At 35.7% G+C, this 19896-nt stretch overlaps 2 protein-coding genes across 4 annotated transcripts in view; one reads left to right on the top strand and one right to left on the bottom strand.

Moving 5' to 3' along the window:
- Positions 1–403: 403 nt before the first annotated feature.
- Positions 404–7343, top strand: mtg (mind the gap). Of its 2 annotated transcripts, XM_011311569.1 has the most exons (7): positions 404–712; positions 3485–3619; positions 4689–4801; positions 4875–5279; positions 5337–5603; positions 5674–5999; positions 6090–7343. In XM_011311569.1, exons 1-7 carry the CDS (start codon positions 673–675, stop codon positions 6526–6528), a joined length of 1725 nt encoding a protein of 574 aa, XP_011309871.1. In that variant the 5' UTR covers positions 404–672; the 3' UTR covers positions 6529–7343. The 2 variants fall into 2 exon arrangements, with proteins under 2 accessions (XP_011309871.1, XP_011309872.1); XM_011311570.1 differs by lacking the exon at positions 3485–3619.
- A 1825-nt stretch (positions 7344–9168) lies between these two features.
- Su(Tpl) (Suppressor of Triplolethal) overlaps positions 9169–19896 on the bottom strand; it is a 25497-nt gene continuing 14769 nt past the window's right edge. Inside the window, exons 1-6 of one of the 2 annotated variants that reach the window (XM_011311568.1) lie at positions 19280–19610; positions 15083–15324; positions 14292–14899; positions 13408–14206; positions 13138–13315; positions 9169–13001 (exon numbers count right to left, since the gene is read on the bottom strand). In XM_011311568.1, the coding sequence (XP_011309870.1) occupies positions 12795–13001; positions 13138–13315; positions 13408–14206; positions 14292–14899; positions 15083–15249 (1959 nt within the window). In that variant the 5' untranslated portion in view covers positions 15250–15324; positions 19280–19610 and the 3' untranslated portion in view covers positions 9169–12794. Of the gene's footprint in view, positions 13002–13137; positions 13316–13407; positions 14207–14291; positions 14900–15082; positions 15325–19279; positions 19611–19896 lie in introns of those variants that run through there. The other variant, XM_011311567.1, reaches the window with a different exon arrangement.

Below are 19896 nucleotides of genomic sequence, written 5' to 3'. Positions count from 1 at the left end.
ATCTCGATTTCCATTCACTGAACGATTTTCGAAATAAAGCTGTTGTCATTCTGCCGTTACGATAACATAAAAAAAATTCCATATTAAATCCAAAAAAATGCAATTATTTCCACCAAACATATTTTTCTGGCCAATTGGTGTAAATTTTTTAAAAATTCAACATGCCCTGATTTTTTCCCGCAAAAAGTGATTATAAAATGAATTGTTAATAAACATTCCACCTTGACTATCTGGAATCTTCAATAGATTTTTTATTTGCCATCCCAATTAAATGATCCATCCCTGTCCCGTTATAATTCCATGCGAGTGGGTCACCAGCACCTCTTCACCGGTATTGTGCGTATCAGAAGCACTAATACCATCGAAATAAGAAATACGGGTAAATGGTGGGGTATTATGGGCTGAAAGTTGTCCAGGCGACTCTCTTCTCGATGGTCATTGCGGTATTAGTGAGTGCAACAGCGTCGGGGTAACTCGCAAGTTCAAATCTGGATAAAATTCAGATTAAATTTTCCCGATTAAATATCCCCAAACACTCCAATAATTAAAGTTCCCGCGGTCCCTTACAATACTTATAATAGTAATATTATCAACAATAAGTTAATGTTCTGTTAATTTCGTTGGAATTATTTGAGCGCCTGATTTTTTACTCAGCGATAAACTGGATCAGTCATGAAGTTTATTACCACAACTTTTCTACTTTTAGTCACTGGTACGTAAAATTCATTTTACTCAACTTTAATTTTTATTGAGGATTTGATTAAGCATCGGTAAATTTTTCGGGGAAAAATTTATTGAAGCTATTTACCGTTATTAAATTGCGAAAATTGCAGTTGCTCTTTTTGAAACGGTAGATGCAGGATAAGTACCGTAAGGTGCGCACGTTTTCATCGCGTTTTATAACATTTATTCGTGATCTAATGAAATAATTATAGATAATGATTGATGCGCGATTATTCTGAAGACACAAAATTCCTCAATGCCATCAGTAATTGAATTTTAATGTACGCAAAATAATTTGTATAAAATTGTTGTATTGTGTATAAATATATCGATGAATAAAAATATGAATTTTCTCATATTAAGAAATTGAAATGGAAAATAAATCTTCAATTTTTATGCAACGCCTTGTAAAATGCAACTACAATATTTCACATACTGAATTCTGTGCTATCATCTCTCTCACCGATTTCATCTTCCGATTGTTATTATTTATATTAAGATTCTCAGCCTATGGACTCTTTACACAGACTTTCTGGACTATTTAACGACTTACGACTTCAACTAACGTTGTGGATTGAATTTATGTAAGATAAATCTACTCTCGCTATTAATAACCGGAAAAATTTATAGTTAATTGTACAAACAACTGGGGAATCATGAAGAATTACTATTGTTTAACAGAATATTTACTAAACCTCAGGGTGAATTTTACTGTAAATTTCTCTCTGTGATAAAATATTATTGCATGTGATGGAAAAATTAATAGCAGCTTTCCTCTATTTCCAAATAAAGTCTTTTACGTTGAAATTATTTCCGTGATCATCAGTGCTGACAAATATGGTTGAAAGATTAATCATCTTCAGAGGTTCAGGGGTTCAGAGTCATCCAGGAATTCTGATTGACAGGTCTTCAAAAGATTAAGAAAATTATAACGTAATCATGCACGCAGATTCTTGGACGTCTATTGAACTAGAAAGTGGAAATCAAGTGAATAATTTCCGGTGCATAAATCACTTGATGTAGTCAACTGTAAAAATGGGTCGAATATCATCGAAAGTAACTATTAATGAAAAAGGAGACAGTGGATTTGTTGTAAAACTCCAATGGCGTGCCAAAACTCGTGCATTAACTCGGGGATAAAATTCTCTATCCCAGTGGAATTATCACGGTAATTATTCCACTTTTTATAGCACCTACCATTTTCATACTCTCGTGTGAAACCGAAAGGATAATAACTGATATATGGTAATTACCGAACACCAATATCTTGTAACATTTTAATTGTTTCCCTTTTATTATTTTATCACCATCCGTCAATTTTGAATGATGGGGGAATTATGAAGCTGTTGAATACGTGAGAAAAATAACTTCAACGGAGAGAAATATTTAATAGCAAAATTTCCCCTGAGATTTCAGTGAAAAATTAAAAAAGTTGCTATTTTCACTTTACAATATTGTCGTGAAAATAAGATAATTTTCATAACAAATTTTACTAGAATTATAATTTCATCATTTTTGTTGTACATTATGATTTTTTAATTTTAATTGATGGAAAAATTCCATAGTATTAATTACAATTACCGAAAATCACCTTCAAGGATGGAGATAAAAATTCCCAAAAAACTATTAAGAGAAAAATTGATGTCGCAATTTAGCGAAGTGTTATGAAATATTTCTATGCGCATGCTGTTATTTTTCCAATCCCCCAGCTTTATATTCCATTCGAAATGAAAAATTTATTCATTCGATGATAGGTATGAGTTGCCACACGATTCTTAACAGCTCCTCTACGCAAATTAATAAATAATTCCCCAGCCCAAACCGAAATTCCAATTCCACACGTGAATATATTTTTAAGAATTCTCAAATAATTATTACGTAACCGTTATTATTGATGAGCATACCGACACGGGTGATGCATAATTCGTAAGATAATTTTTTTCGATAAACAATCGGAATGGAGAAGAGTTACTGTTCTTGAGATTGTGGGATTTGTGAGAAACACGTGAACTCGTCGTGTTTAATGATTCCTCATCAGCATACGGTGAAAGACCTTTGTCCCATTGAAAAATTCCGGCGATTCGTCACCCATCGGGATGAAAGTAGTTTTTTAACAGTGTGTCAGTGCGTTGTTCACTAGTAATGTTTTTTTAACTGGGTTACTAGGTTACGGCACACCTCCAATCTACCTGTTTCCTCTCCTCAAGTTTGACGAATTCTACCGGAAGAATAATCAATCAAAAAAATCCCATGAATTACCGTGCATTTAACTGCACATTAATTACTATTCCTTTATTTTCGTTATTTTCATCGTTACGATTTTCACTGACGTGCGGTAAATTATTTTCTCTCCCCATTCTGTCAATCATAAAACTCATCAGGAGAATTGATACTTGAAACTAAAGGGCTATCATTAGAAGAAAATGTGTTACCTGGTAATAAAATATCTTGCAGCGCAGAAAGGAAAATGATAATTTCACTCTCACTCATTAACTGATAAGTGGATGGAAAACGAAATTTATCGAGTTACGACTCGAACTAATCGGAAATATGTGACATAATTGTTATCAACATATGATTAACTCGTTAAAACGTGCTGTTCTCCCCTAGGCCAATCAATCCATCGATAAATTCCACATTGACATCGACGGCTTAATAACAATTCTCAAAGCAAGATAATAGCACAGAGTATGAGTATTAACAATCGAGGATCCGTGTTTATCGTTGAATATTATCAACAATATAAGAAGATATTTTCTAGGATGTACATGGCGAGAGACATTAGGCACATGTGTCCTGGAATCAGAGTTTGGTTTTACTCTTAACTGTGCCTTCAAAAAATCCGGTCTCTTCCGGGTGCGAAATCTCGGGGGTGTCAAGGGATACGTCGGCCTCGGTGAGTGTCCGACTTTTAAACATCAAAATAACTCGATCTTTTAACAGATTGCATCGACAAACACGACCGATTCAAAATTCATGTAGCCAAATTGGTGAAGGAGATTAATCTTCAAACTGCAGGTGCTCCATAATCACTACCAATCGCTTAACAGTAAATATCTGCAGAATGAAGGGAGAAATCAAAATTTACGTCATTACCTTTTTTGTCGATCTAATCCAGAGCCACAATAAAGGTTATTACAAAAATTTTTATATCTCCTTTAATTTTGCAGATATTACAGAAAAAGAAATTGAAATCGCCTCATCGCTTCGCTACTGGAGTATCCATTCATTTTCTGTTAAAAAAGGCTCTTGTCGACGATTATTTTATCACTTTAAGACCATATTTGTTGATAGTCACTTTAAATTACATATTTGTCGAACTAATCCACCATTTCCCGGAGTGAAAACGACCTGTGAGGAAAAAATTGAAAATATTCATTGGCTTGACCCCAATTTATACCGCGATGTCAAGAACCAGAAGGTCAACTTCATTAGCATGTGTGATTACAACATTATTATTTAAATATTAGCTAATTTGAATAGCCCATAGTAGTGGATAACAGGTTCTATTTGTTTCTCTAAACGCATAAAAAATTTATTGCGCGTCTTCCTATCTCCATAGATTTTTTACGCGACACCAAAAATTTGTTTATAATCATTCTGATAATTATTCTGATAATATTTCTTCACCTCTTTCACCAATTATTCAATAACACTATAAATACTGCACGCACCCATCAACGCAAGGCTAATTGTTCCACTTCTCTTTCAAGTTGAAAAATAAAAACAAGAATCCATGGTAAATCATTAATTATTCATTGTATCTAACCCAATTCTGGAATTCTTAATCTGGGGCATGTAAAATAAAATAAAAACTTGAGGAAAAAGCAGAACTGACCTGCGATCATCATCCAGTCATGCGGTGTTACGGTGACACAATGACGATTGCGTAATGAGTATTTTATTTCATGCAACGCATCCCGACAATTTCATTGATTATCCCCTGGTGATTTCGATATTCGCAGGCTTCAGTGTTGGAGATGAACTCGGATTTCGAGAGTCTCTTTCGAATCTGGAGGCAAGTAAAAGGAGAAGTGTTCATGCTGGACAGGCGAATTTCATCGGAATAACAAATGGGGTAATTTTTATCACACCTAAAATGAGGTGATTAAATTGAATTAAACGATTATCTGGTGATTGTCCTATTACAGGGATCTCCAAGTGCTGATACTCGACAGATATCTCAAAATTCCCGAGTGGTACCACCATTCAAGCCCCTGCCCCCAGGTGCAAGTCGACCAATGGCCCCTCAACCAGAACACCAGAGACTAGTTGTACAACACAACACGACGGCCTTGAAAACAATTCCAGCCCCTTCACTAGCTCCATTACAAGATCCAGCTGTTCACCATCAGCAAATGCTAATGCAGCAAAAAATATCGATGCAACAGCAGAGAATTCAACAGGAGATTAATAATCGTCAGCAGCAGAGGCTCCAGCAGGAAGCACTTGCTCTTCAGATACTCAAGGAGCAGAAGCAGCAGCAGGAAGCTGCCAACAAGCAGAAATTGATGCAGCAGCGGCAATCGGTGAATTTGCAAACGAAGAGGATACAGGTGAATTTATGATTACACTGACCTGGCAGATTCAGGAAAATTAATTGTTGATTTCAGATGCCTCAGGGGATGATTTCAGTGGGCAATTCTCCAGTGTACACACCAGCAATCAACATTGCCACGGGTATCTCACCCTCCGAAGCTGCGGTCATTGGAAAAATCACAAAAATGCAACCGATACCTGGAATTTTAATTAGAGATACCAATTTACCTGCATTCGTTACGATGCCACCGTCATCAGCTCAACTTACGAATCGTTTGAGTAACAGTCAAACTTTGCTGGTGGATTCTGTCAATGAGGTTCCCAAAGATGATTTTAATCAGGTAATTTTTTATAATTGTTATTAAAAAAATGGTGTACAATATTGTCGATATTCATGGCTCGTATCGTCAGCTTCCCTTGCCCACCGAGGAAATGGCTGCAACCGTCAATTTAATGACACTCCAGTCGCTGAATCCAGGAGCTTCTCCAGAAAATTCTCAATTGTTGAAACAGCAGAACGAAAAACGACAGACTTTTGATCAACAGTCTTGGCCGGGGTTGGGACCGATTCAGGAGATGGGGACATCTCTCAAGGCCCTGTCGGAGGCGAGTAATATCACCCTGGAGGCCCTGGAGGCAGCCATTTTATTGAGGCAGAAGCAATTGATGGAGAAGCATCAGGGGCCGACAACAGCACCTACAACCACCACCACCTCCACCCATTCTCCAGTCAAAACGTGAGAAATCACTCTATTCGTTGTCTTCACCTTGAAATTTTTAGGGTAATTAAGGGTAATTATGAAAAGAATGGAATTGTTTAATTACAGAAATTATAACAATGCTGGGACGACAAAAGTGATGAATGCACCCCGGGAGTATTACCCAATGGGATATGACAAGAATTTTGATGATCATTTTGCAAGTCGTGTCGATCTTCCGGACACGAGTTTTTATTGTGGAGATCAAAAGCATTTCCCTGGTCTCTATGCAGATGAGGATTTAGGCTGCATGGTATTCCATGTCTGCGCTTTAATCGACGAGGGCTTGATAATGAAGAGCTTTCTCTGTCCAGAGTCCACTCTGTTCGATCAAACTATTTTAAAATGCAATTGGTCATTTTACGTCGACTGCAAAAATTCTCGAAATTTGTACGACAGCAATATTCCCATTAGCAAAAGCTATCAACTCATGAAGGCACTCGCATTCTTCTCGGCTTATAAAAATAATGACAACTCAACAGCTCCAGCTGATGACAGTGAATCGTAAATTTATTTAACAATTTTAGCTCTCACCAAAATGTGTTTTGTCAGTCTTAATTCATGCTCAAGTATCTAAGGGTTAATATATTTACATAATGGGAGATATTTACAGGACAAATCTAGTTTTTTTTTTAATGAATTAATCGATCGTTTAATTAATGATTCCATACGCAGGCACTTGCATACGGAACGTTTGTATATATTATTCATAATTTATTGCAATTCAATATTCTGTACAGGGTTACTATTACTCGGTGATTTTTATTATTATTCTAGAATGATCAATCATATTTTTGCTATGAATCATTGGAACCAGCAATTGTGTACATATTTTATAAGATGTAAAGAAAATTTTTTACTCTTTTCTCTTACGATGGAGAAATATGGAATATTCACGTTTAATGATTGGTACTCAATCAAATAAATAAAGAGAATTCGATGAAGGATTTGGCGGTAATTTATTAGGGAAATTTCTGAGGTGATGGGGAATAATTCCACTGGGTTCTTCATTGATCATTTTAATGATATTCTCCATTTCATACAAATTAAGTCGGAGAGATATTTATAATACAAACTTAAAATATATACATCAATATCTTGTGAAACGTTTCTTTTACAGCGTGTATCCGGTTGATTCCATAATTTATCGATCTTTTTTTATATTTATTTCTTTCATTCACCGTTATTCATCTTCATTGTGCATTGTGCAATGCGTCTGGCAAGTTTGAACATTCATTCTTACTCTGTTCTTTTTATTTTTTTAAACTCATATTTTTTGGACAGAATTTCTAATGATTTATTTCGTTGGAATTGAAAAATTCAAAAAATTAAGTTAATGAAAAATCGACTGAATGTCTATATTTTCGAATAAAAAAATAAAAATATTCTGCCCAAATTATTATATGTAAGGGATTACGATTTTTAACGCATTTGTGATATTATTTATTAGCGTTTTTCCATCCCTCACAAGAGCGCAAACAAAAAACCGGTGTTTTCCCCTCAATTTCATTTTTTTTTAAATTCATTTAGGAATTAATGGATGACACTTCATTGATCAAGTCCATTCCGCGGTGAGAAATAAAGAAGAAAAAATTGGTTTTATGTTTGAACTCTTGCCAATGAATTCCTCATTCTCTACTTTCCAAATCCCTCAATCATTCCAATTCTCCGACCCCAACAGAATCTTAAATGAATTTATTCTCCATCTATCAACATCATTTCTCTCTTCAATCTCTAATTGTTATCTCTTTCCTCTTGATTCTCTGAAACTCTCAAGTAATAAGAATGCACAAACAAATTCGAATAGAAATAAAAGAAGCATCTCAGAGGGACGATGAAAATTCATGGAAGCATAATCGAAAGTTTGAATATTTTTCGTTCACCTGACGCCATCGATTGCCACAAATTTCCAATAAAATTACGATCAGTAATAATTTATCAATTGGCATTCCCCCTGAACTCTCATTATTTTCCGTCTATTTTCCATTTTTGTGCAGTGCACGAAAATATCTCGAAGGCTTTCATTAATTATATTATTTACAAACGGCCTTAAACGAATTCCAAAGTTTCGTGTGAGTGGCGAGAGATATATCACATTTTCCACTCATTACTTCGTCGATTAATTCATCATTAAGTCTAATCCAGTGATGAGACATGGAATTTCATTTTTCTCAGTTACAAATGTTTTTCTGAATTTGAAATAAAATCAAGTCTCACCACTCGATTGCAAAATTCTTCTCCTAAATTGAAAAAAAAAAATTGACCAATGAATAACTCAAGATAATAATTATCACAGCTTTGTTGTGATGTGACAGAATCGCAAAAATTTCAATTAACCATAACTTTTGAATTTGCGGCAATCGAGACAAAATAATAATTAATAATCGCATGGACTTGTCGATTAAATAATCCAATAATTTTCAAGTCCCCATTAATGTTCATTTCATTAAAAAAATTATCAGCTATATCCGTTTTTTTGTTTATTTTCATTTTTTGTTTAATTTTTTTTTATTTCATTGTTACTTTAAGTAATGAATATTAATATAGGTAATAATTGCAAATACAACTATATATAATGAATATACGAGCCTTTGTCAGGGGAGCAATGCAGTCGTCGTCATTAAAACATTGTTTGTTACTTTTTTTTATCTCTCAAGAAAAAGGGAGGGGCTTTTCTTGTTCATCTACACGTAGTAGTTATTCCCATCTTTCATCAAATTTCTTATCGTATCGCTTTAACAATTAAATCAAATAATAACACACATTTAAATAATAATTAATGAATAAACAATGGTGACCGGTAACTTAACGTCCACGCTGGTACCAGGCCAATGGCTTTCTTTTTAATTAGATTAATAATCATCCACGGAAGTGCCTTTTCATCGACTCTGAAGTCATTTTTCTCTAGAGCTAGAACTAAAATTAATCATTCACGAATTTTTTTTCCTCAGCTTTTTCTTCGCTATGAATTATGAAACAGTGACGCATACAGTGTTATTTTTTTTTTAAAGGGGAAGATGGGAAATTAATTAATCAAACTATTGGAGAATCGAAGATAATCACAACTTAAAGTCAGCTGTTAATGAATGATGGTCAATATTTGATTGGTGATTTGAGGAGTGGGATGGCAGAGCTGATGATTTTGGGATTTTTTTTTTTTGAGTAGACACAATTACAGAACTTACAGGGAAAAACTTGATAATTTTTTAAATTAAGTGATAATTCAGTGCCTGATGTTTCGAATTGATTTGAGTCTCGAAATGAAATTTTTGTGTTCGAGAAAAGTCATTTGAAATTACTACAGCAATTGCGTTTGAGAAGAGAAATTAATTGTTGTACTTTAATTATAATATCATCACAGTCAAAAAGAATTATTTAATACAGTTAATGAATATGATTCTTCTCTTTCTTCCGCTAGTTTATTATCAGTATTGAAGCTCCAGTGATGTGCACGTTAAAATCAAAATGTTTGACATTTAAATTTGAAAATATCTAGAATTCTCGATTTGATATGATATTTCCGAATTTTTTTCCATTAATAAATTGATATTGGGATACAGGAGAGTCCCGTTATAATCCCGCGTATTTATTTTTCGACTTTAATTCTTCACCGGAAAACAGAAATTGAGGAAAGGTGCGGCTATAACGGGATTCTACGGTATATTAATGTTCGGCGAAAGGGTAAATGCACAAGGGAGTTCAGATATCAATGAACCATCAACTAAAAAATCAATTTTCAGTCTGAAATAATTTTTATGAGTAACGAAAAAAAAATGTTAATAAATGGTTTATCTGGAGTTTGTAATTTTTTAAATGTTAACTTTAGCGCACTGACTCCCTCAGATGCAGAATATTTACAACATGGTGAATTGAGGCTGCCTATGTACATTTGTATTGTCAGCAAAAATGCTGAAGTAAGATTACACGTGGGAACTAGACATTTTGCTGATGCACTATTCATTTTTTTAAAAAGTGTAAAACTGGACAGGATATTTGATTATCGAAGGACGAAACTTTTATCATGCCTTATTCCCATAATTAATGTACTTGGTGACAAATTTATTGAGATATTTCATCTAATCAGAGAAGAAAAATTAATTTTCTATTCATTACATATGACTTTTCATCTGTTCGTTCGCGCTTCAACTTATATTATTATTTTCTCTACGATTCGAGCGCTCATTCGAGCCTCATGTTTCTCTCCGTAGTAAACAAGATTATTCATCTTACAAATTTATTTATGGTAACGTTCAACACGAGAATTAGAGGATATAAATTTTTTTTTTTCTAGTTTGCCTCCGAGCTATTCATTTGTTTACATTCGTGAAACTGAGGCACTTTGTGCAGAGCACGACTCATTCTTCATTGCCAATTTATTTTTTACCCAGATTCTATCACTTTCAGCTGCTTTCTTTTGATTCATTCGATTGGTTCCGTATTTCCTCAATCAGATACAATTGTTACACAATATAATATGTATAATATGGTCGTATCGTTAGTCTTGCTTTCATTACAATTGGCACTTGAAAGTTACATTGATTAAGTTATTCCCTACGAAAAACAAATAACTCATCACTTTCTGTTTTTACTATTGGAAAGTGATGATAAATTTTGATGATAATCTCATCTAATCAGCTTTTAATTTCGCTAAATTTCCAATTATAATTTTCATCAGTCAAAGAAAGAATTTTCCTAAGTGGTTTTTCTTTTCAATTAATCAGAGAGAACAAGCTTTTCCCATTTTCTGTCTTTCCGTCACTAGTCTGTAACGACTATACTTTAGATCATATTGTCCAATTGAGACAGATCTGACAAATCACAACAAGTGACACCTGAAAACTTTGGCACCTGGGCTTTACACACGGAAAATATTGCATAAATTTCAAAAAAGCGTGTGAATAATTTTATCTATCAGAAAAAAAAAGAGTCATAAATGTACTCATTGTGCCACAACACATCATAACAGGCTAAAAATTCCATCAACATATCAACACATTAGTCTTTTCCCCTCTGAGAAAAAAAAATAAATCCCTTAACTACTACTTTCTTTTAATTTTCCACGAATTATTTGTGTAAGTTCAAAAGAGGAAGTCTTCTATTAATATCATCTCACAAATAATCGGTAATTTATCCTAAACGATTTCTAACGTAACCTCACATTTTTCATCCCATTTTTGCACAACCCAAACGAGTTTGCACATCATTATCTAATTATACCATTAATGAGCAACAAAAGTCCCAAACAATTTCGACGTGTGCGTGAATTCGATGAAGTGGAAAATTATAATCGTACAGACCATTTTCTGGTGATTGTCCACCGATTTTTTCCTTCAAAGATACATTTCCCTCGATTCGACAATTACATTCCACCACTTCACCAATCGATAGAAATGAATAATCAAAATCAAATCAACAACAATCACTATGGACATTGCATAATAAAGAATTGATCGTAGAAATTTAGTGTTCGATAATATTGGAAGATGCATTCAAAGAAAAAAATAATTTATCATCAAAATGGATAAGAAATGTCTCATTGAGAATTTGGCATTACATCCGATTGTTCGTGAACAAAAACTTAATGAATAACCTCATATCAACCAATCACTACTCAAAAAAAAAAAAAAAACAAAGATTAAAAATAATCTGGAACAGTAAAATGAATAATTTTCATCAGAGCAAAACGATTGGTAATCAATATAGAGAGGAAATACCAACTAACAATAAAACAACCGAACGACCACTCAATCCTGTACAACGCCTACAATCATCCAATCAATCCCCTCTAATTATTGGATTATTCGTAATAAAATAAAACAAACTGTTCCCAAACTAATTCAATACTTCATACACGAATCTTACAATTATCTCTAAACGTTAAATCCCCTTCTCCTATATAAAATTATTATTACCGTCAAGTAGACATTGGCTGCTGTTATCACCTCAATTAATAATCGTTTAACCCCCTAATTACCCTAAATTTCATTTTAATGTACATTCTATTGGCACAGTTGCGTCACCGTGTAATATCGATATAGTTGATCCATTTACTATTAATTTTTTTTTTTCGGATTTGGTTGATTTTTCTATTTCATTTTAATGATTTATTTTTAATGATAAGATGAAAACAAAATTCATAAGCAGAGTCGATAGAACAAGATCCTCGTGTCCACCGATGATTCCTTTTGATATGGAGTGTCTCCGGATAATGAGTTAATTGGATGAACGCGGATAATCCGTCGTACATACTCACGACAGGTAAATCACGTCTTTCACTTTGTTCCAGTGAATCCAATGGAAATCATCAGCTCGTAACACTTTATTCACAACTTCTTCAATGGACGATACACTCGGACGTGCTCACTGATCAACAAATATAGATAACGCTGTATTTTTATTTAATCGTGGACACATGGAAACCGGATGGAATTAACAAACAATTTTCACTGCATCGGTTGATACCGATTGTCACCGGTTTTCACTTGATTCTCCAGATTGTTGCTGGAGAAACATTTTGCTCTTCATTAATTATTCATGTGTTTTTCTTCCCTTAGCAGTTAAATGGCATCTCGAGTGACGCTACAGGAATAATTAGTTTGATTTGATAATAATTCATCTTCACTTTGAAATATATCATCAATCGATAACACTGGATGTATTTTTTTTTTTGTTGTTTTCTCTCATCTCAAATTAAAATGCAAATATCTCCGTAACGTATCGATTATTCCATGAATCAGATTCCTTATACTGTTTTATTGGTGATTGGAGTTTATGTCAGTATCTCAATCTATCGTCATTTCTGATGTGATCATCGCAGGATCCCATTCCAGTGTCCTCGCGATTTATTAACCGTAAATCCCAGTCTTCGACCATGTCTTTTATTTGAGTTAATTTTGCGTGGAGTTCATTGTATTTTTTTCTTCGTATCGAGTGTTCACTTCTGACGTGGTAATATTGAGCATGAATTTGTTGAGAAATTGCCTGAGGATAAAAACCAAAATAATTTTTCATGCATTAAAAAAAAAAATTCAATTACACACCCAATTGATTTATTTGATCCAGGTAAACGTTATTCAAACAAATCATTTCTCTCGGCTCTAATGATTCCTTTATTTACCTTGGCTTTCTCCTTATTCCCCTTTTCTAATTCTTTTTCTTTAAGTGCATTCAGATGATGAATTAATGTAACTTCCTTGGCAATTCGATCGTACATCTCCATGTAGGCAGGATGCTCCCTGGTCCATATTGCTTTGTAACGGACTTTCTCCTCGGGGGTTCTAATTGGAGGGAATTCCCTGTAAAAAAAAAATGAAAAAAATCCCTGATGTGATAGTTTATCGGAATTTTCCCCAAAAAGGCAACGAAAATTAACAAAAAAGGGACTTACACTGCCCAATCAATTGGTGACTCCTCAGCATCCCCAGAAGTAACACCTGGTGATGATGAATGGGGTGTTGTACTGCTAGCAGTCAAATTGGAAGCACCAACACCAGATAATTCATTGCAGGAATTTCCACCAGACGCACTATTATCCCTTTCACATTGTTCAACTTTATCATGTTGTTCACGCTCCCTCCGCATATCCCTCTCCTTATCATTACGACCACGATCATCCTTCCTACCACCGTTACCACCAGGACTAGCTCTATAACTACCACTCGTAGTTGGTTTATAATCACTGTTATCACTTACTGACATTTTGTAATTACTTTGCAATTGATTTCTACTAGTAGCAGCACTCGATGGAATTATTTCTTGATTGTAACGTGCACTTGATTGTAACATTACTTCTTCAATATCACTTGTTGGTGTTGTTGATGATTTATTTTTCACGTAGTTGACATTCGTCAGATTATTCGTTATTCCACTAGTCGTTTCACTATTCGTTGATCTCTCAGGACGATTATCGTTGCGTTCACGCTGTTGGTGTCTCGATATGTCCCAGTTATTTTCATTTTTAATCACATTTTCAGAACTAATATTTGGTGTCCTTGTGTTTTCTCTATTGGCACTTGAGCCACTTGTCGCACTTGTTGGCTCTGGCTTACGGTAATGGGATATTCGGAGACGTTTTGTCGTTATTCCATCGCTACCTTGGTGATAACCTGGACGTTTCAGATTTGGAGGTGGGGCTATTATTGCGGGGGGCGAACCTGGATGAGTTGAATTTGGCGATGTACCACTTCCTGAATTAAAAAAAAACCATTAGCTTTAAATGAATTGTGAATAAAGAGAAAAAATTAATAAATGGAAAAGCCCGAGTTTCCTCACCACTTGAGCAATCACTGGAGCCCGGTGGTGTCAAATTCTGGGGTTTTCTCCTTTTCAATGTCGCTCTATCCTGTTCAGTGTAAAAAGGCCAGTCCTCCTGCACGTCGTTCCACACGTGCCTCTGGAGGACATAAGCATTATCCTTCATGCTGGTTATTTGCTTGAGAATATTCGTTATAGCGCTCCTCTCACGATCCTTCAATCCCTCTCGATTGAGACGATCATAAAGCTCCGGCTTTTTGTAAGGCCTCAGAGCAAGTACATGGATGAGTCTTTCTCGCAGAGGCCTTCTGCAAAGCTCACTATTCTTTTTCTCAGGTTGATAACGCACTGGTGGATTGCTACTGGTGATGGGCTTGTACGAGGGCGATGAATTGGAAGTGGAATTTATTGTTGGATGAGATGATGGATTGGATGGATGGGTCGGGGCATGGGATCGGGGCATTGCCGATGAGGGCATGAGCCTAGACGATTGACTCATGGAACTTGGAATGCTCGTTGTTTCGCGATGCCTAGATGTTGCTGGTGGCGGTGGTATCGTTCTACCTGTGTTTTTTACTTTAACTCTTCGCCCAATGTCTGGACCACTCGCCTTTATCACCCTGGTGCTGTAAAAACAACCAGAATATCTATCAATTATATTCAAAGAAAAGGAACAAGTCCTTATATTATTTTGTCAGTGATGTGGAAGACGATTGGGGAAGTTTATTTAATGCTGGGATGAAACTTGATGAATATTTTTTTTCAACAAGTTTTTTAAAAGATTGATGTGACGAGATGTGAATATTAACCATTTATTCTTGTTATTCTGATCGACCGCCGCCATACGATGTCTAGTCGTCTCGTACACATCGTCGTTCGCCTGTATTCGCATTTTGCATGGCAATGCACCGAGATTCTGCAGGGCTCGGTGCCCAGCCTGCTGTATGCACTCAAAACCACCCTGGGGACCCTCCATGTCTTGATTCCCAGACAGGGTGAACGTGAACCCTGCAGATCCATGATTTGACTGGGACGATGGAAATGATAATTGCTGGAACACGAAAAATTTTATTCCATTAATTCCTCAATTATTATTCAATAATTTACAGGTTCAAAGAAAAATGAGAGAATTATTTCCACATGTCGGAATTAGCCTCGGGCCAGTCTGAAAGGTTGATAACTGTCTAACGGGTTCGTGGGATGGCTGAAAAGTCAAGAACCAGTGGCTTCTTTGACACGTGCTGATGGTTATTCGTTACATGAATTTTTGTGGGTATTGGTAAAAATCAAAGAGTTACTGAGACGTGGAGGAAATATTAATCGCGGGGGAATTCGTTGTCAGTTTCAAATGATCGAATTAAATTCACTTCGTGAGAGGCTACATCGACCTCGACATGAATTTCGCGAGGTCGCATCACACGAGGTTTTCATTATGATTAAAAAAATATACTCTCGCATTTTCAACCTGTGGAAAACAAAAATATCCACTAACGAAAGCCATTTATTTTTTCATTCAACTAATTTGCAATGGTTCAAGGTTTTGTTATTATTAGTTGCTTCATGCGAATGGAATGTTTTCCGAGTTCTCTGTATTATTGAACAACAAAAGTCACAGTGATTATTATCATTATATTGCGCAGATAATGCACGATTAATCAACCAAGAAAATCAATCGAATTTTCGTAACTAAAATGGATGCAATGAAGCAAAGACACTTTCGAAATGTGAATTGCATAATTTTTAGATGTAAATTTTTTACTCGGTATGTCGAGTGAAACTGTAGTGAAGTTGGAGAAGGGAAACGAGAGACCGATGGTGATGACCTTTAGATATCGAATAATCTCATCCGAATCGAATTCATTCGACAGAGACAAATTGAAAAAAAAAAACAAAAAAAGAAACAACAAATTGCCCTTTATCGCTATTTTTTGTTTCCAATGCCAACAAAAATACTCAATACTGCATACGACGGCTTGTCAATTTATTAATTGCCCCTGCTTATTGCAATAATATCATTAATTGCGGACTGCGAATGAGAATTACGAAAATTATTATTTCCTGACACTGGGAAAACCCTCGAGCACCTACGAGTTTCCCCGCACGTACTACTTCGGACCTGACTTGCACAAATTCTCGGTCACTGGTCAATCATTCAGCCCATGAAACCCGTAGGTAGAAGTGTGAATCATTCACCAGGATTGTGATTACGATGAATTTACCGGGGTCTGAATAGAATTTACACCGTCGTCGTGGGATTTTTACAATTATCAAATTCGCTGTCGGGGCACCACCGCATCAACGTCATCAGCATCATTGATAATTCAATAAAATATTAATTAAAGGGCCTTAAAGTTATTTAGATACGCAGTCTCAGAGGTGGAAAGCCATGCCTATTAATTTATTATTCGTAGGAGAAGGGAAAAATTAAAAAATGAAACGGGATGTATTGGAATGTTTTGGTATCGACTCAGATTCTATTGCATAACAATAATCTTTGGCATTATGTTGAGCTCGATATGAAATGCTCGACCTTTTCCAGGTTCTGGTCTTTTCATAACTTCTTGGATGAAGAAAGGCGTTACGTAAACGGTGCATCAGTCTTGGGCAAAGAATCACCGTTTGAGCTCTCATTTTTTTTTTTTCTTCCTGTGAAAAGCTTTAGCATTGAGAACTCATTGCTTATGGACTAGTCTGGTTGATTCCGTATGTAACGTTTCTTGAACACGATTTCGTGATGACACAAAACGATAGTGTGTTAGTAGGTTGCCGATTCCAATTGCTACGGAGATGGCGCTCGTCAGTATTTACTGCTACGGCCCAAATTTGGAGATCTAACGAGGTCGAGATGAAAGAAACTCCTCTCGTCATTGATCATTCGAGTAATGAGATTACTCCATGCACATCCATTCATTTATCATCGAATTATCGAAGGAGTTATCGATCCTGCGAGAAAATCCATTCGTCGCGCATTCGATCGTTTCATAAAAAAATCTTTTTCTCGATTCAATAATTTTCGGTGGATAATTATGAAGTAATTATAAATAATTTGTATATTCATTGAGAAGGGTATTTATGGGGGAAAATCTGTAATTTCTTTCAACTCTTGACGAAAGGTAATGAGTCATTTAATTGGAATCTTCAGTGATTCATTTTTATTTTGAATTCAATAATTTTTCTCAGTCATGCACGGCGCAAAATGGGCTTGGCGGAATTTTTTAAACATTAACCTGTTTCTTTTTTGGTATTTCCGTACGAGATTCTGTCGTTTCACTTTCTCATGCGCTTTCACTCGTATTGTCCTTTGATGTCATTGCGTTAACAATTAGAAGTCCGAAGTACTCCTGTGATCTAATTGGAGGATTACTGCATCGAGCAATAACGAGACTTAAGCCGGAATTTAATTCAAGAAAGCTAGAAATTTTCTTGATGCAGGAGAATCTAATTTAACGACTGAAATTTACGTTCATTTTATTGCCGAATTAAAAAATTAAATGCCCAAAGCAAATGACTAGAATCTTTTCCAAATTCCTGTGAAATTCACACATAAACAGGAAAACGGAGAAAACAAGGGAAAATTTCCACTTTTCTACTGCTGCACTGGATTTTTATCGAGAATTTCTCTCTGCGTATGCAGCGCGCATTTTTTTTCCGTGTACACTCCGAGATAATAATTAAAATATTGTTTGACTGTATCAAATACGCGGGTCGTCTGTTTGCGAATTTATTTTGATCTCTCCTTGGAAAAATCAGGAATGAGAATCGCAAGAATATTGAGATAACACGATTCATCGAGATCAAAGTTCAATATAAATTGTCTATGAGATTCATCACTTCGAGTGATTACTTGATTAAATTGAACAAGGAAATAATCGTGATGAGAAAAAGACGGGCGATTGCAATCCGAAGAAATCAATTAATTCCGTGGCATTCATCAAGACGTGAAATCCCCAACTCGATTCTACCGTTGACTAATCAATGACATTCAGAAATCATTGGTGTTTATATATTCGTGTAATGGTCAGACTGTTTTCATGAATAAAGATTGATAAGAATAAATAAATAAAGATAGGGTGAAGTCAACTGTGTCCCCTGGTTGGAAATACATGATCTTTCTGCATTTATCGCATTGAAAACATTTTATTTATTCTTATTTTCCTCATTCTCTTTGATTCCCATTTTAAAAACCCGATTCCCAATGGCGAACGTGAACTGTTCCGTTATTTTTATTGAATACTGAATATTATTACTGAACGGGTCGCGTTGTCACGGATGTTTATTCTTCAGCATAAATTTATTTCTTCGTTATTATTATTATTGTCCATATTTTGGGACGCAATAGTAGTTGACCCCCAAATAATGACTGGCTCAACGGTTTTTTTTATCTTAATCAATCAAGAGTGAGTGACGGCCCTCGAAAAAAAATTGACATGTCAAATAAAGATGAATCGTTTTATATCTTGAATTTTTCAATCCCCAAAAAAGAGGTGACAAACAAGAATTGCGACAATGAGAAACACCGAGCATGCGCGTTAAATCCTCTTAACCCCCCCTTTCCACCCACTCCCAAGTCCTCCCACCCCCTGTCCCCTGTCATACGCAGTAGAATTATATAACATCTGTTGTAACATAACAAAGACACGAGCAACAAAATAATCATTCAATACAAAGAATTCAGTGGCAGGCTCACGATTGAAATATTCGCACCTCAAGATAAAGACTGGAGAATTAAAAGAAATAATTAATTTATTAAATCGATGAACAATAATTTGAAGGTGTTCGAGTCTGCGGAGGAATTCAAAATAATTCAAAATAATTCAAAAGAATTCAAAAGAATTCAGAAAACATCAAAAGAATTCCGAAGAATTCAAGAGAATTATCAAACAATTCCTACTGATTAATAATCTCCCCTCCCCACTGACCTACGTCAGTAATTCCTGATAACGCTGTAAATTCGATTTAATCACCGATAAAAAAAAATCGGAATGCTTCATAAATCGAAGAATCACCTTGAGAAATCCGCCACCCCTCCCTCAAGCTCTCCGAATGCGGATTCCTCTCACTTCTCCAATGCCATCAGCAGGAGAAATTCTCCAATCGTCAACGAATTCAATCGATCTCGTAATTTTTTTTTCGATTCGAACCCTTGGTCACCTGAATTCAATCGGTTCGACATAACTTCACCGGAAATCCGGCAGACGAATAATCAATTGAATCCCTCCGATAAATCAACGGATCCAATCCCTCGCTTTCGAATTTTCCATCTGCGATGGCAATGAGCTTTTTTTTTCTCCTGGATGATGATTTTTCTTCTGATGATCCGGCGAACGTTGGAGCCAATCGAGATCGAATGGCTGATGCTCGGTTGGAGAACGGGACTTATATACCCCTTAGAAGCTTGAAATCACGTGATGGAGCAGTGGGACAGTTTTACCCCTTCCAATGATTATTTGAAATGGTGAAGTGTTGGGATATCGGATTTGCTCGGATCTTTTGGCATCTGCGCATGCGTTTGACGGAGCTAAAAAGGAGGAGATGCGGCGGGAGGGGCGATGGAAGGGGAAAAGAGGAGGAGAAGGAGGAGGAGATGGAGGAGAAGGAGGAGGAGGAGAAGGAGGAGGAGGAG

Source organism: Fopius arisanus, unplaced genomic scaffold (genome assembly GCF_000806365.1).
Source record: "Fopius arisanus strain USDA-PBARC FA_bdor unplaced genomic scaffold, ASM80636v1 scaffold00090, whole genome shotgun sequence".
NCBI lineage: Eukaryota > Metazoa > Arthropoda > Insecta > Hymenoptera > Braconidae > Fopius > Fopius arisanus.
This window is presented reverse-complemented; position numbering and strand designations above follow the sequence as displayed.

Coding starts and splice junctions, on each gene's coding strand:
- mtg (XM_011311569.1), top strand. CDS start 673: ATGAAGTTTATTACCACAACTTTTCTACTTTTAGTCACTG. Junction 713..3,484: donor TTTTCTACTTTTAGTCACTG/GTACGTAAAATT, acceptor GATATTTTCTAG/GATGTACATGGCGAGAGACA. Junction 5,604..5,673: donor CCAAAGATGATTTTAATCAG/GTAATTTTTTAT, acceptor TCGTATCGTCAG/CTTCCCTTGCCCACCGAGGA.